Genomic DNA, 15,923 nt, shown 5'->3' on the forward strand with positions numbered 1-15,923 from the left:
GTGCCTTAGCCAGATTAAAATCCATGGTTGCTGGGACCCTGTGCTTCCCCTACAAAGGGTACAGGTCTTGTGACCTTGGGCCAGTCACACTTCTTTGAAGTCTCTCAGCCCCACTCACCTCACAGAGTGTTTGTTGTGGGGGAGGAAGGGAAAGGAGAATGTTAGCCGCTTTGAGACTCCTGAAGGGGAGTGAAAGGTGGGATATCAAATCCAAACTCTTCTTCTTCTTCTTCTTGTTCTTGTCTTGTCTCTGATGCCTCTTAGTGCTTGGGCACCTCCTACCAAGGGCAGCATGAGGGCAGGGATGGGGTTGTGTTGGCAGGGACAGATGGAAATTGTAGATCAAGGTATCTGGGCATTACTAGGATGGTGAAGGCTGTTCTACCCTGTTCTTGAGCAGGGAGTTGGAGCACAGACATGGATCATCCCTACAGTTGCAAAGCACTTTCCAGGTTGTCATAATAATAGTTTATTATTTGTACCCTGCCCATCTGGCTGGGTTTCCCCAGACACTCTGGGCGGCTTCAAACAAAGATTAAAAATACATTAAAATGTCACACATTAAAAGCTTCCCTAAACAGGACTGCCTTCGGATGTCTTCTAAAAGTCTGGTAGTTGTTTTTCTCTTTGACATCTGATGGGAGGGCGTTCCACAGGATGGGCGCCACTACCGAGAAGGCCCTCTGCCTGGTTCCCTGTAGCTTTGCTTCTCGCAGTGAGGGAACCGCCAGAAGGCCCTCAGCGCTGGACCTCAGTGTCCAGGAATGGGAATGGAGATGCTCCTTTAGGTATACTGGGCTGAGACCGTTTAGGGCTTTAAAGGTCAGCACCAGCACTTTGAATTGTGCTCGGAAATGTACTGGGAGCCAATGTAGGTCTTTCAGGACCAATGTTATATGGTCTTGGCAGCCGCTCCCAGTCCTAGAACCTTAGAACTGCAGTGTGACTGATACAATGCAACTTTCAACTGCTCCTTTCCTATCTCTACACTTAGAGTGGGGAGAAGAGAGACGAGACTGGCACGCATCATGTTTACCACTGCTTGAGTGAATTTATGGATTCATGGCCCCTTTTTTTCCGCTGCTTGGCCCTGCGGATTTAAGGCACACATCACCTACATCTGAATGACTATGTTTTATTTAATTTATTCATTTAATATATTTACCGGTATATCCAAGGTGTGTTAACTCCAAAGATTTTTCAGAACTGCTTATGAAACATACATTGAGATTAAAAGGGAAAATGCCAGAATATCAGCAACACAGGTAGTTATTAAATCCACATTAGCCATGTTCAGGGCGGCTTACTCCTAAGGAACTTGGTAAATGATTGCAGCCTTAGCCTACATAATTGATACAGGGTACATACAGAACCTTTGTCTTAGGCTGCAACAGGACATATTTATTTATATTCTAGTGCAGACTTGTCTAAACCTGTGCCTGGGAGAGAACTTGAGTGAACAGGAGATGAAGGGCAGGACCACTCTTCCCCATTTGCACCAGTGATAAGTGGATAGTATTTTAGTCTTGGACCCGAGTCCCCACTTGAACACAGTGCTTACCTTGGGCTGCTGCTTTTCTCCAACCTGCCCTACAGTTCTGCATAGATAAACCCTCTTTATACCACTCACCTTGAATGTCTTGGAATGGTGGGCCTTGGGGGGAAATGTCTAAATTTCCAAGGATTTGTCTTAAGAGTTTTGAATGAACAACTGCTTAAGGATTTGAAGTACTTAGATTTCAAATGTGCATCATTGTGTTATTCTGTTGCTGAAGAGCTTTGAGACTGGTGACGAAGGGTGCTTTTCGCTCCTCTGAAAGTTCGACTGAGCAGGGGCTTGCTAACAGAACTGACTGTGGCTTTTCATTTTCCAAACCAGACGCTGTTTATCTTTTCCAGCATGTACTCATTTGGGGAATGGAATTCTTGTTCTGCTGAAATCATGAACTTTCTCATCCTTAAGGTCATTCTGGAGGAAATGTCTTTCATTTTTTTGTTTCATGGTTTCCCTCTGTTTTTCGCCGACTTCTCCAAGGTCCAAGTTACGTTTGCAGGAGTGTGTTCTGTGCAACAGTGATAAGAGGCCCAGTTAATTTGGTGTAACCGTGTCTGACATGTGCCACTTAGGGCTGCAGATGGAAGGGTCCCCAGATTTCACCGCTCCAAATAAAAATAAAAATAAATCCCTGAACATGACAGGAGGAATAGTGCTGGTATAACCTTCTTCCTTGTACGGTATTTTTCTAAGAACCGTAAAAAAATAAGTAAGTAAATAAAGGGCCTGCCTGCTGAAGTGGCCCAGGTCTGAGACAGGTTTACCACTTTAGTGAGAACTAGACCAGAGCAAACCCTAATTTTGTTCCCTTGTGCTCTCGCAACATTAGGCTGCCTTGTATAAATACAGCAACAGATCAGAAAAACCTGATTAAGTGCAACATTCTTTCACTTTGTGTAGGGTGGGGGAGCATCATTCCTGAAGCCTTACCCATCTATACAAATAGTTGGATGGCTATTCTTGCAGTGTGCACACATTGACAGGGGTTAGAGTTTTGACCTGATCTGTTTATCTTTGGCTTATTTGTCTGGTCTAGAGAAGGGAAGAGGTACCATAATTCTGATCTATAGATGTCTGTCAGGTTTTACCATGAATGCTTTTAGAAAACATTGGAGAGGATTCTGGCAGGGGGGGCAGTGTAGAGATATTTGACTGCTGTAAAAATGCGATTCAGGCAAGAGAACTTCTAGAGATATTAATTAGCACCTCTTGCAATTTGTGCCAAGGGGAACAAAGGCCAGGGTTAAAAGAGACCTGCATAAATGTCAATATATACACACAGGGAGTTTCATGTTTCCCCTGCTCCCATTTAATTCCTCTGTACTGTGTTGCCGTTCTCCTCTGGAGGGGCTTCCCGCGCACCTTCTTGAGGATCACATGGGGCTGTAGTGAGAAGGGGGCACAAAAAACATCTACATGAACAAAATGCCATGCATAGCCTTTTGGATCCCATTCAAGCTCTCCTCCCCAAATTTGGAGGAACTTGGAGTCTATCCCTTGTTTAGGTAAGGAAAATATTATAATGCAAAATTCCAAAGGGTTTTTTAAATACTTAAGGCATAATGTAATCCAAGCATGGCCAGTTAGAAATATGAGTTTGTATTTTGGTGTTGTATTGATGTGTACAACACTGTCCTCTTCTTTTATAGTCAAATACAGGTTTGTTTTTTTACTTTGCATTCATGCCTGCTATTGAAATTACAAGCTCACCAAATGTCCTGTTTGTCAGTGTGGGAAAGAGAGAGCAGCTCTCCGCTGTCATGAATGGGATGGGCAACTGGGAGAGCATGTGTTTCTGGACTGAGCAGCTATTTCTTACACAACGTAAGTTTTTAATACCTTGATCATCCTTCAGCTATGCTTAGCAATGAAGAAGTCGGAGATTGAGCAATCCAGCACATACCTAAGCAAAGATAAGTGACATATTGTTTGCTTTTTAAGGTGAGTCCAGAAACAGCATTTAGATAAAGAGGCTCAAATGTAAGATCAGCTTGCTTGGTAAGAGCCCCAGCCCATTGAGTAGCCTTCCATAAATATGCTGGGACTGTTGAGGAGAAGGCCTTTTTTTCCTTCCAGAGAACCCCATTTTTTCAGCATCAGAGAAGTGCTTCTAAAAGGTCTGAGTGGCATTGCTAATAAAGCTCTTGCTTTGCTGAGCAGAAGCAAAGATTTTCCTCTCGATGTTTGCTGTTCTAATGGGTACAGCAGAATATGAGGACGGGGTTATTGTTTTTGATCCCCTAAAGGAAAAGGAAACAGCAAAGTAATGGGTTGGAACTTGTGGCTTGGTGGGCCAACAAAGAGGTTGATTATCTTCATATTGCTAGTGAACCAACTTTTTGCAACATTCAGTATGCATTTAAAACACATGACTTCCTTCAAGGAATTGTGGGAATGGGAGTTTTTCCCTCACAGAGACATAGTTACCAGCATCCTTAACAAGCTACATCCCAGGATTCTTTGGGGAAAATCATGTGCTTTAAATGTGCCTCGAGTGTGCTTAAAAAGTGTGGTGTGGATCTGCCCACAGATGCCTGTAGTTAAAGGTACAAGAAGAGTATGAAATTTCTCTTGATACATTGACGGAGAAGGGTGGGGGGAGAATCAGAGAAGTCAATAAACATCCCACCCTGAAGTGGTTTACCTAGAGGCAGACTTTGGTCTTTCACTTTTCAGTGGCACATCGTGAGAGGCCAAAAGTCGTCTCCCCGGCCTCACTCATTCCTTTCTGCTCATTTCACTACATTGTAGTCATGGCACCCTGCAGCGCCCCCTAGGCTCAGTACCCAGTGTGGCAGAACCAGTCACACTGCCCAAAATCCACCTCTGGTTTACCCATTTGGAAAGCTGTACAGTTTGTTACAGAAGCTTGAAACAAAGCTTGAAAGGTTTGGTTGCTATGCACTCCAGATCAACAGAAGCAGCATTGCAACAAAGTTGTTTGGAAGATTCTCCCTCCTTCATTCCTGATCTGCATTCTGGGATAGTACTGCAGTTTGCAAATGAAGGAGCTGAAGAGAATGTTACCCTTCCTGTGTGGTCCCCCCTCCCATCTGCTCAAGTTGGCTACAAGTGTTGCTTAGCACAGATGCAGTCTGGGTTTTTGATGCTTGAAAGCGTTTGTTCCTGAATGGTGAATGAAATGATCAGTGGCGTAGCGTGGGGGGTGCAGGGTGGGCCGGCCGCACTGGGCACAACATCTGGGGGGGCACGCTCGCACTCGAGTGCTAAAATCCACGGGTTGGGGGGCGCAAATTACTTGCCTTGCCCCGGGTGCTGACAACCCACGCTACGCCACTGGAACTGATTCTTAAACAGCTTCTTCATCATCATCAAATGGCTGATATCTACTTAGTTTCTGACAACAAGTGTTCTGCTGCACAAAACGAATGGAACTTTGGATTTCACTGAACAAGCTGCTGTAATAACTTTAGAGGGCCATTGAACGTCCTACCAATGTGAAGGTCACATTTGGCAATTCATTGTGGGCCGGAGGACCACAGCTAATTAGCATACATAGCTGCATGTAATTAATACAAACCATTGCCTCTAGGCCACCCAAATTCCTCAGTAGCTGCATGCAACAGTCCTTATGAGATATGTTTCTGCTCTGCTTACCCACACCCTGCCTTGTGAAACAGTTCTCAAACTATTCTTCCTCCCCACCATCCTCCCTCTCTCTGTGTCTCTGTTTCTGCCTCTCAACTCCCATCTTGGATTATGATGTGACTGCTTAACCAGTGACAATATCTTTTGCCCAATTACTGTACAAAATACCCAATTTATCCTAATCCTGTACTCTTTTTTTTATCAGGGTCTGAATTATCCCACTGAGCCACAGGATGGGATAGTTTGCTAAGCTGTTAAAACCTTTCATTCAGGAAGCAAAGAAGTCCTATTTAAATCAATGCCATTCCTTTGGAACAGAATCAGAGTGTTTGAGGCATGTGCCACAGAAGGAAATGCGGAATGACTGAAGTAGTTTCTCTCCTGCTTTGCAGATGTTGTGGGACTGGAGGAGATCCTTAATTTCCCACTGAGCATAGTTTTTCCAGTGCCCTTAGTCCAATGTCTGGAAGTGGTGCTCAAACTATTTGCTCATAGGCGCAGTCTTTGCAGCCTTTTTCACATTGAAAGGCAGAAACTGGCTTCCCCTTGTGTCCTTAGCTGGTATGACAGAAGGCTTTCCCCTTTGTAGGTGCTCAGGCCACTAAGCATGAGGTTTGTTATGAAAAATATTTATAATGAAAGCCTGGTGGTATATTAAGGTAGGGGTTGGCACACAACAGATTGGGATCTACTGGTGTATTTCCAGGGGGTTGCATTAGATCAGCAAGGGTTTTTCCTGACTCCTAGCTGTTTAAACATTCGCAACAACTAAATAACCCCCCCCCCATCTAAATTAGGCTGCTGAAAGGAAGAAAACTACCCAGGAATAGATATTTGTGTGAAAGGACTGTGCCCTCAGTTCAGTTTAGTTCTGATATTGAAAAATAAATCCCTAGGCTTGGAATGTAGTCAGAGGCACCCTGGTTTTTTTATTATTTTAACCGCGTGGCTTCCGCTGGTAGCTCTAATAGAAAACAAAGTTGATTTGACAACCATGAAGGCTTCATGCTCCTGCATAAAGGCATTCTTGACACCTCTATAAAAGCTTGACAACAGTAAATGCGCTTGCTTCACAATCAGTTCTGAACATCATATATTTATTGATGCTGGCAGGTTTCTTAAAATAAAAAAAAAATGTGTGTGTTGCACATGCTCACCCCAATGTAGCCTAGCAAGTCCATGATTCTTGAGCAGGGCCAAGGCAACCCACCCTTCCTCCATGAGTTCCCTCCCCTCATGGACCGGGGGGGGGGGCAGTGGAAGCAGCCTTTCTGCAGCTGTAGCAAGTCTTCTAGTTCAAGAACTATATCATATCCTGTTTTTGAAACTGTATTCTGATGGGCCAGTGATTGCACTCTGCTGAAAGTACAGTCATACCTTGGATCCCAAACACTTTGCAAGGCGAACCTATTGGCTCCCGAACGCCACAAACCTAGAAGTGAGTGCTCCCGTTTGCGAGTGTTCTTTGGAACCCGAATGTCCGACGTGGCTTCTGCAACTTCCCATTGGCTGCAGGAGCTTCCTGCAGCCAATCGGAAGCCGCACCTTGGTTTCTGAAAGTTTTGGAAGTCAGACGGATTTCCGGAACGGATTCCATTTGACTTCCAAGGTACCACTGTATAGTGGTACCTCGGGTTACATACGCTTCAGGTTACATATGCTTCAGGTTACACACTCCGCTAACCCAGAAATAGTGCTTCAGGTTAAGAACTTTGCTTCAGAATAAGAACAGAAATCAGGCTCCGGTGGCGCGGCGGCAGCGGGAGGCCCCATTAGCTAAAGTGGTGCTTCAGGTTAACAACAGTTTCAGGTTAAGAACGGACCTCTGGAACGAATTAAGTACTTAACCCGAGGTACCACTGTATGTTGCATTTTTATTTATTTATTAAATTTATAAACCACCCTTCACCCAAAGGTTGCAGAGCAGTTTACAACATAAAAATGCAAAATGCAAACACAAAATACATAATATACAGTGGTACCTCAGGTTAAGAACTTAATTCGTTCTGGAGGTCCATTCTTAACCAGAAACTGTTCTTAACCTGAAGCACCACTTTAGCTAATGGGGCCTGCTGCTGCCGCCGCACCGCCGGAGAATGATTTCTGTTCTCATCCTGAAGCAAAGTTCTTAACCCGAGGTGCTATTTCTGGGTGAGCGGAGTCTAACCTGAAGCATCTGTAACCTGAAGCATATGAAACCCGAGGTACCACTGTAATAGCAAAAAACCCAAATAGCTTAATAGCTCTCCCTCCCATAAACACATTTTAAAGACCATAGATTGTTTAACCAACCAAAGGCTTGCTTGAAGAGGAACAGTTTCCCCTGGTACCATGGACGGGAGAAGCTTCCCCCTTCAAAATTGTGGATATGAGAAGGTGGCTATAGAACATGCAAGTTAAGCTGTAATAGAGGACATGTCACAATGCTCTTGATCTTGGGACTGCAGCCTGCCCTGACAATTCATGCCAACAGTTTAGTGGTCTGAATATTCTGACTGCAGCTGTGCTCTAATTGGGCACCCTGAGTGACATTAACCGAGTCACAGATTTCCCTACCGGTAAAGTAATCAATGGATCCTATAGAGTGCCCTATATCTCAGAGATAGTTACTGTGCATTATGACATTTGAATTTAAAACTATTTTCCATTTTTAAAGCCAACAAGCCTAGCTGTTCTTTATAAAAATGAATGTACGTCACGCTGTGTGGACTGTTCCATCTGCGCAAGCGTATCAGCTTGCCAGCAGAACAATGTCTCCCCCCTCTCCTGCACACTGTTCTGGGGTTCTCTTGACCCCCAAGGATGACTGAATACATTCGGGCACCACAGGCAAACCAGAAAATGGTGCCTCCTGCCAGAGAAGAAGAAGAAGATTTCCACCAGGATCAAGGGGGAGAGTGAAGACCAACATTGGGAAAAAAGGAGGAATCAAATCAACCTTACCTGGTGGTTGAAGTGGGAATCAAAATCTCTCATGGTGCTGGGGGGAAAGGGCCCTCTCTGAATCACACTGGGCAGGTGGAGACCCCAGAGGGCAGCCCCTGCCACTTCCTGCCCAGGCATGGGAAGAGACCAGCAGTGCCTCCTGTCACTATAGATGTGGCATTGGATGTTCTGCTGAGGAGGTGGCAGATCTGACCTCCAAGGAGCACATTGCACCTGGCAATGCATTCCTTGAAGGCTGGATCTTCTGCCCCAATGGATCCTGCTGCCTTGAGGCAGTTGCCTCACTTTGCCTCGTGGGTGTGCTGGCCCTGTCTGACGCACACCCCGGCTCCTTTTGACCAATCAGAACCTATGCCACATTGGGCAGGTAACTAGTGTGACACCTGGCCAGGAGTTTGGAAGACCCAAGACACCCTCTGAGACAGAAATAGGGAGTTGATAGAAATGGCAACCAGGATTTCCCAAATTTTCCTGCCAGGTAGCACCTTTCCTGTGGATTCTGGAGATAATGTGCCTCACTCAAGGGAATGGAGGCACGAGGAACCAGGCTTTTTCTTCACATTGACAGCATGGGCATGTGACAGTTTCCTGTGTGCTAGGCATAAAGCTTTGCCTAGAGAGCTTGCTTACTTGCTCTGGCACACCTTTTTAGAATTGAAGGCCCTACATGGGGTCAAATGAGAGGACACTTAAATGTCAGCTGTTGTTGTTGTTGTTGTTTAGTCGTTTAGTCGTGTCCGACTCTTCGTGACCCCATGGACCAGAGCACGCCAGGCACTCCTATCTTCCACTGCCTCCCGCAGTTTGGTCAGACTCATGTTTGTAGCTTCGAGAACACTGTCCAACCATCTCGTCCTCTTTCGTCCCCTTCTCCTTGTGCCCTCCATCTTTCCCAACATCAGGGTCTTTTCCAGGGAGTCTTCTCTTCTCATGAGGTGGCCAAAGTATTGGAGTCTCAGCTTCAGGATCTGTCCTTCCAGTAGGAGACTAGATTTTTATTGGGCAGTGAGTAAAAGGCTGGAGAATCAAGGGCTTAATAACTAAAGGCTCTTTACAGCACAATCAACAAACTAATTAGGTGGGTCTGGTCTTGCTGAGGCAGCACATCTAAAGTAGCTTATAAACAAAAGGTCAGTCAGCTGATTATAGTCTTAGTAAAGATTCAAACACATTTCTCCCTTTTGTGTGGTTTAGTTCCTTTGTAAAGGTAAAGGTAAAGGTACCCCTGCCCGAACGGGCCAGTCTTGACAGACTCTGGGGTTTGTGCGCCCATCTCACATCTATTGGCCGGGGGCCAGCGCTGTCCGCAGACACTTCCGGGTCACGTGGCCAGCGTGACAACGCTGCTCTGGCGAGCCAGAGCCGCACACGGAACGCCGTTTACCTTCCCGCTGGTAAGCGGTACCTATTTATCTACTTGCCCCCGGGGGTGCTTTCGAACTGCTAGGTGGGCAGGCGCTGGGACCGAGCAGCGGGAGCGCACCCCGCCGCGGGGATTCGAACCGCCGACCTTTCGATCGGCAAGCCCTAGGCGCTGAGGCTTTAGCGCCACCCGCGTCCCTTTGTGCAGTGTGTCAAAGACTATCATTTTCAGTTCCAAGCCCTCCTTGATTAGTTCATGTGCTGCGGTATTTCAGATATGTTGTCTGGTGGTTTTTTTCCTCCCCAAGGTGTGTAAGGTTTGTTTATCTTACTTATTTGTTGCATTTGTATCCCCCCTTTCCACCAAATGGTGCTCAAGGCTGCTAACAGCAGTGGCAAATGTTGCAAGTATTGTGTTTCTTGGTATCCACCATAGGAGTCAACTCCTAGGGTCTGATGTCCCTTCACCCTGCCCCCCAATAAAATATTTGAAGGGGCCGACACACACACGCCAGAGTTGATGGGCACTGGCATTCAAATGGTGTTCGTGTGCTGGGTCTTGTGATTGATTATAGTGACAGACAGCTCCTGGCTCATCCAAAGAGATGTCCATGCAAGAACTGGAGTGGGGTTTCTATCACCAGGTGTGACTGGCTCTCCCACGTGCAGGAGTTGATCCACCTGAAGAAGTCTGTGGATTGCTGGACCAAGGCCTTTGATTGAGTTTTTATTGACAACTGATTCTTCTGTTCTTTCTACTTCAGTCACAAGAATTGTTTGTTTGGAATCAGATGGAAAACTACAACAGTAAGGCCACCATTGACTTTCTCGTTGGTTTTACAGTATTAATTTTTGAGAAATGGGCTGAGTAATGCAGTCTCCTTTTTGGCTGCTACTCAGAAGCAACTGTGAACATATTAGAAGAGGAGGGGAAGCATAAAATAACTCCCAAAGCACATATTATCTTTTCATCTTCCCGTTTTTGGATTGTCTTGGTTTTGCGATTTGGCTTGTCTGAGACAGAGCTTTCTTATAAACTCATAATACTGATTCTGGCTGTTGCCTAGGAACATGTCTCTGGTCTTTCGGGGCATTCATATTCTAATCATAGCTCTCTGGCAAAACCTTGTTTACTTCCTTTCCAGGCAGTGTCAATGACACAGCCTTCAAAGGTTTTGGTTTTATGTTTATAACTTGTCTTTCATTTATGCTTTAGAGAGGGTGGGTGTGAGGAATATCCGCCCTGGGCAATTTTCATTAAGAATACAGACTGCCAGCTGAAGTGATTGGATAGTCCTTAATTCACATTTTGTATTTCAATAATAAAAGCAGGCTTGTAATAAGTCACTCACCTGGCTTCCTTTGGTGAGGAGGAACAGACTTCAGATGACCATGAAGAGAAGCTTCTGTAAAATGGAAAAGATCTAGTTCTTTTCTCCCCACCTCCAGCACAAATGAATTAAGGGCCAAACTAAGTTCCTAGGAAGCTGTCTTGTATCAGACGACTAGCCTATCCAGCTCAGTACTGTATGCACTGAATGGCAATCTAAGACATTTTGCATGCAGAGCTGATGCTCTACCACTGAGCTACATGGCACAAGCGTGTAATAATGCATTTTTAAAAAGTTATTTGAATATTTATTTAGCATTTTGTGCATCCCAACCTTCTTCCCTTTTGGAGCACTGGGTAGCTAACGACACACAGTCAATAAAAGCAGCATAAAGCAGAACATAAATTATAATGGTTAACTCACAAAAAGACAGTAGCGATACATATCTATAGAATAGATCAGCTGCTGAAGAGGAGTAAAATTGTGACTGCAGCATATAGGAAGGAGGATTTAATCCTTTTCCTGTGTGTTGCAGTCCTGCTAAAAACCTCTGCCGCCTCTGGCTGTATAATTTGGAACTAATGTGATTTGGAAAATGTGATTTGATTGGCCTGTTAATAAGAATTATATTTAAAAAAAACACAAACCTCTGCCACCATCCTTCCATCCCTCAAGCTGAAATTGGCCTTGGAACAGAAACTTCCAATCGTGCCAGCAGTGATTTTTGAGTGTGTGGCTTACATCAGGGCGGTTGTGGTTGGGGAATGGTTAGACACCCCCTCGCTGTGCAATATTCTCTCCCTGCCTGATGTCATTTTCTTGCTCTCCCCTCTCCATCCCCTCCTTGAGATTTAAAGATATCTTTTTAAAAATGATACCTTAGTTAGTGTTGTCCAAACTTTTTTGAAAGAGGGCCAGATTTGATGAAGTGAAGGGCCGTGAAGGCTGACCAAAGTTGTTGACCTTTTTTAAAGGATTTTACCCCAGAAATAAACTGCCACAGGGACCGGATTAGGCCCCTAAAACAGACTTTGGACATGCCTGCCTTAGATGCTCACATTCATTTAATATTTGAGCCTACCGTACGTATGTGGAGCAGGTTTTCAGCCTATCCAGTTTTTCTGGGCTAGTAACCTTTGTGAACACACTTGTACTGTGCATCAGCCCCACTTGCCTTGTATTTGCTGAACCCCTATATTATTTCCACACAAAGAAATCCTATGTACAAGTGTGTGTGCACGTGCCCATTGGTCCAGGATCCCTCTTCACATTGAAGAGCTCTGCTTAGGGAGGAGGGAGCTTAACTGCAACTTCCAGCTTGGGTGGCATGCTAAGTGATACCATAACGTGGCTTACTGTGTTACACAAACAGGGAGTCCTGAAGTGATTTACTGGAACAGCATCATACAAAATATACAGCTTTGAGTGATGGCTTCAATTTCTGCTGACAAACGCAGTAGGTGTAGATGAGTTTTTAAAATGTTGATGGTGATAGTGGAGTAAACTGTTGTGGTCAGCCAGGGCTGTCTTAAGCATACGCGGCGCCGGGGTGCAAAGATCCGCCTGGTGCCACCCCCCAGTTGCCCAGTCCCAGGTGCGTAGGAGGGCGGAGCCGGCTGCCCACCTCACTGGCTCAGTCGCCCCCAAACTCGTGGCACAGAGCGGCCTGCAGCAGAAGAGCCCGCTGCGGCGCTCCAACCAGCAGGTGGGCTCTTCCCCTGACTCAACTCTCGGGCCCCGGACTCTTGGCCTGGCACCAAGAGCCCGGCGCCCAGGTGTCCTTCACTCCTAGCGCCTATGGGAAAGACGGCCCTGTGGTCAGGATATTTCCCTATTCTGAAATCCTGTCTGGAGACTCTCTGTGCTGTTCTTCATTTGGTGGAGGAAAAGGGAGCGGGAGCACAAATGTCTATCAATATGTTCCGTAAAAAAAGATGAGATCATTTCAGAAAGAGAGCTTGAATTGCAGAGTTCTGTCACAGCCAAGAAAGTTGTTTTTGGTGTTTCTTCTCTTGCCTTTTAAAATAAAGGGAGTGTGTGCTTAGTCTTTTGAAAGAGGACATTAAAATGCTTGAGCTGGTCTTAAGTTGAACAACAAGTTAATCTTTTGTTTAGTAATCTTGGAGAGAAGTCTCAAGGCTTCAAGTCCTCCACTGGAATAAATTTTAAAATTGGCAGCCAGTGAAGGTTTTCATAAACACTTAGCTTCTGTAGACTGTTCTGCCTGATGGAACATCAAGACAGGATTTATGCGGGTGGGAACGGAGAAACTCAATCCAGAAGCATCAGTGTTTGTACATTTCCTACTCTCAGTTAACCTCCATATAGTTTTGAGGGATTAGAAGCCTACCTCAGTTTTCACATAAGTAGACCCACAGGGTAGTCCTTCTGGAACAGTTCTCCAAATTGTTACCTGTGGAGCTACCAAACCACTGCAATCCTGGTAATAAAATTATCATTAACTGAAGGGTGTTTGCAGAGAAGTGGGTGGCCAACTTTTAAAATAATAGATGAGGGAAGTTCCTCTTTTGATTTCAGAGGGGAGTTGAAGTTCAACAACATCTGGAAGGCCACCCCTGGTTTAATGTTACAGATAACTCCTGTGTTGATTCGGAGGACAAGCACTCAAACATGTACAACAGGGGTTACCAACTGGGTGCCTGCAACCTCTCTGCTAATGTGACAGTATGTGGAGATTTGTTTTGGGGTGAGGAACCCATTTCATCCCATTTTTCATAGTGCAAAAAAAATCTGACTTTTGTGAAAGATCTGGAATGGATATACTCGATTTTTTCAGTAGTGTGGCATGTGTGCAAGCACCATCTCACTTTTTGTGGAGTGGGGATGGTTTAGGTGACGGTCTGTTTCAAGGCCACTTCCCTTTGACCAGTGCAAGCTGCTGGTTTGCATGCTCAGAGGAGAGAGATGGCAGATAGCGACAACAGCACAGAGTCAAAGTTCTGCCCAGGACAGCGATCCTTATCCTCAGACAAAATTTCCTCACGGTAGCCAGGTTCACTATAGCTCAGGCAGACATATAGGTCTTCTTCTAATCCTCTATTCTCTCTCCAGATCAGTACTCCAAAATATTAGGCATTAAATAAATAGCATCTGCCCTCATGTACAGTGGTGCCCCACAAGACGAATGCCTTGCAAGACGAAAAACTCGCTAGGCGAAAGGGTTTTTCGGTTTTTGCGTTGCTTCGCTAGATGAATTTCCCTATGGGCTTGCTTTGCAAGATGAAAACGTCTTGCGAGTTTGTTCGCTTTTTTCTTAAAGCCGCTTGAAGAGGCGCAGTTGCGACAGACCGTGCTTCGCAAGACGAAAAACATCGCAAGACGAAAAGACTCGTGGAACGAATTAATTTCGTCTTGCGAGGCACCACTGTACATGCTTATAACTCCATTTACTGGCTGGAGGAGCGCAAGGCGGTATTAGGGGTGTGACCTACAGCCATGCAACTTTTCTCAACTTGGTCATAACCTGCCTTTGGTGTAGAAAGGAAAACCTCGCCCTCTAATAATAGTGACATATAAGCAAAGGTGCAGACAGTCAGCTACCAAACTCACTCTTTAAACCACCGGCTCAAACAGTAACTATCCCACTATAAATGGAAAGTGTGGAAAGACCCCCAAGATACCACCGTAACAAGAAAACCTAGTGTGGTCACAGATGGTGAGGTGAGTGATGTGCAGCCCCCACCACCTTCAGGAGTGCGGGTGAACAAAGCTGCTTATGGCAGATTCAAAGGAAACAGATCAAGAGCTCCCAAAGCTGCTCCCCTTGGCTAACACGATTCAGATGCAGGAGACTTTAGAAAATGAAAGGATTAAGAAAGTAATAAATAAAACATGCGAATTTGTCTCTTCCCTCCCCCGCCCACTTCTTTGCACAGTGAAAGCCGCCGGATCCAATTGTGTGTTGGTTTTCCTTTTGAAATGGCTTCACAGTTGAAGCCTCCTGTCTCTTTAAGACGATTCCTTGTTAGATCAGGGAGAGTTTCTCTCTCTCTCTCTCTCTCCCCCCCCCCCTTTTTCTGATGCTTGACTATAATTACCAGTATGTCTGGAATGTGGCATATAAAAACATAATAAACCTCTGTGTGGGCAGTGCTAGGATTGCTTCTGTGACTAGGGAGTCTGCTTGGTTTCAAGGGAAATGGTAGTGTGTTTATGGCTTTTATATTTTTCACCCCCAGTCTCCAGTTTCTGCTAACTTCCTTTCAGAAAACCCCTGCTAAATAATAGCATTCTCTTTTCCTCCCCCCCCCCCGCAGAATGAAGAAAAACGGAATCTCGCTCTGGGAGGCCATGTTGGATTTGACAGTCTTCCTGATCAGCTTGTCAGCAAATCCGTAGCGCAAGGCTTCAGCTTCAACATCCTCTGTGTGGGTGAGTAAAGTGTGCACTGCAAACGAGAAAAGCACTTGGACAAAAACAACACGTAGAAGAAACCAACTTGTTAGAAGCCTGGGAGAGCCGGTTGCTTAGTGGAAGAACACGTGTTCTGTATGCACACAAGATCCCAGGCTCAATCCCTGGTGTCTCCAGTTAAAAGGGCCAGGAGAGATCTCAGCCTAAGACCTTGCCTCATCTACTCTGACAGTAGCTCTCCTAGGCTAGATGGACAAAGCATTTGACCTGGTGTAAGGTAGCTTCTTGTGTTTTTCAAGCACTGTTTTCAAACCACAGCCTTCTGCCCATGGTGGCAGGTGCCCATTGGGACTGGACTGGTGGGGTCAACAGCAGGGAGCCCTAGCAGTAGGTGGAGTCGGAGCCAATGACAGGCCGAGCTACCCTCCTTCCTGGTCTGGTCGTAAGTAAGAAGGCAGGCAGGCAGGGGCTGAATGAGGGCAGGCTGAGTTTGGCAGGTGCTTCCCCATTGCCTTAATAGAGCAGTCCCAACACCTTATGCCATGGCTGATGTGCAGAGCTGAATCTCCCAAATTTGAAATGTGATGTACTTTGTTGAGGCAAGGCTAAAACTACTACAGTGGTACCTCAGGTTACATACGCTTCAGGTTACATATCCTTCAGGTTACAGACTCCGCTAACCCAGAAATATTACCTCAGGTTAAGAATTTTGCTTCAGGATAAGAACAGAAATCGTGCTCTGGCGG

General features: G+C 45.5%; 1 protein-coding gene across 6 annotated transcripts in view; it reads left to right on the forward strand.

The window, feature by feature from the left end:
• The window catches only part of SEPTIN8 (septin 8), a 60,417-nt gene that overhangs the window by 8,493 nt on the left and 36,001 nt on the right, over nt 1-15,923 (forward strand). For all 6 annotated transcript variants that reach the window (XM_082213706.1, XM_082213707.1, XM_082213708.1 and 3 more), the window contains exon 2: nt 15,081-15,195. In XM_082213706.1, the coding sequence (XP_082069832.1) occupies nt 15,081-15,195 (115 nt within the window). The remainder of the gene's footprint in view (nt 1-15,080; nt 15,196-15,923) is intronic.

Source organism: Podarcis vaucheri (genome assembly GCF_965113315.1).
Source record: "Podarcis vaucheri genome assembly, chromosome: 2".
NCBI classification, from domain to species: Eukaryota; Metazoa; Chordata; class Lepidosauria; order Squamata; family Lacertidae; genus Podarcis; species Podarcis vaucheri.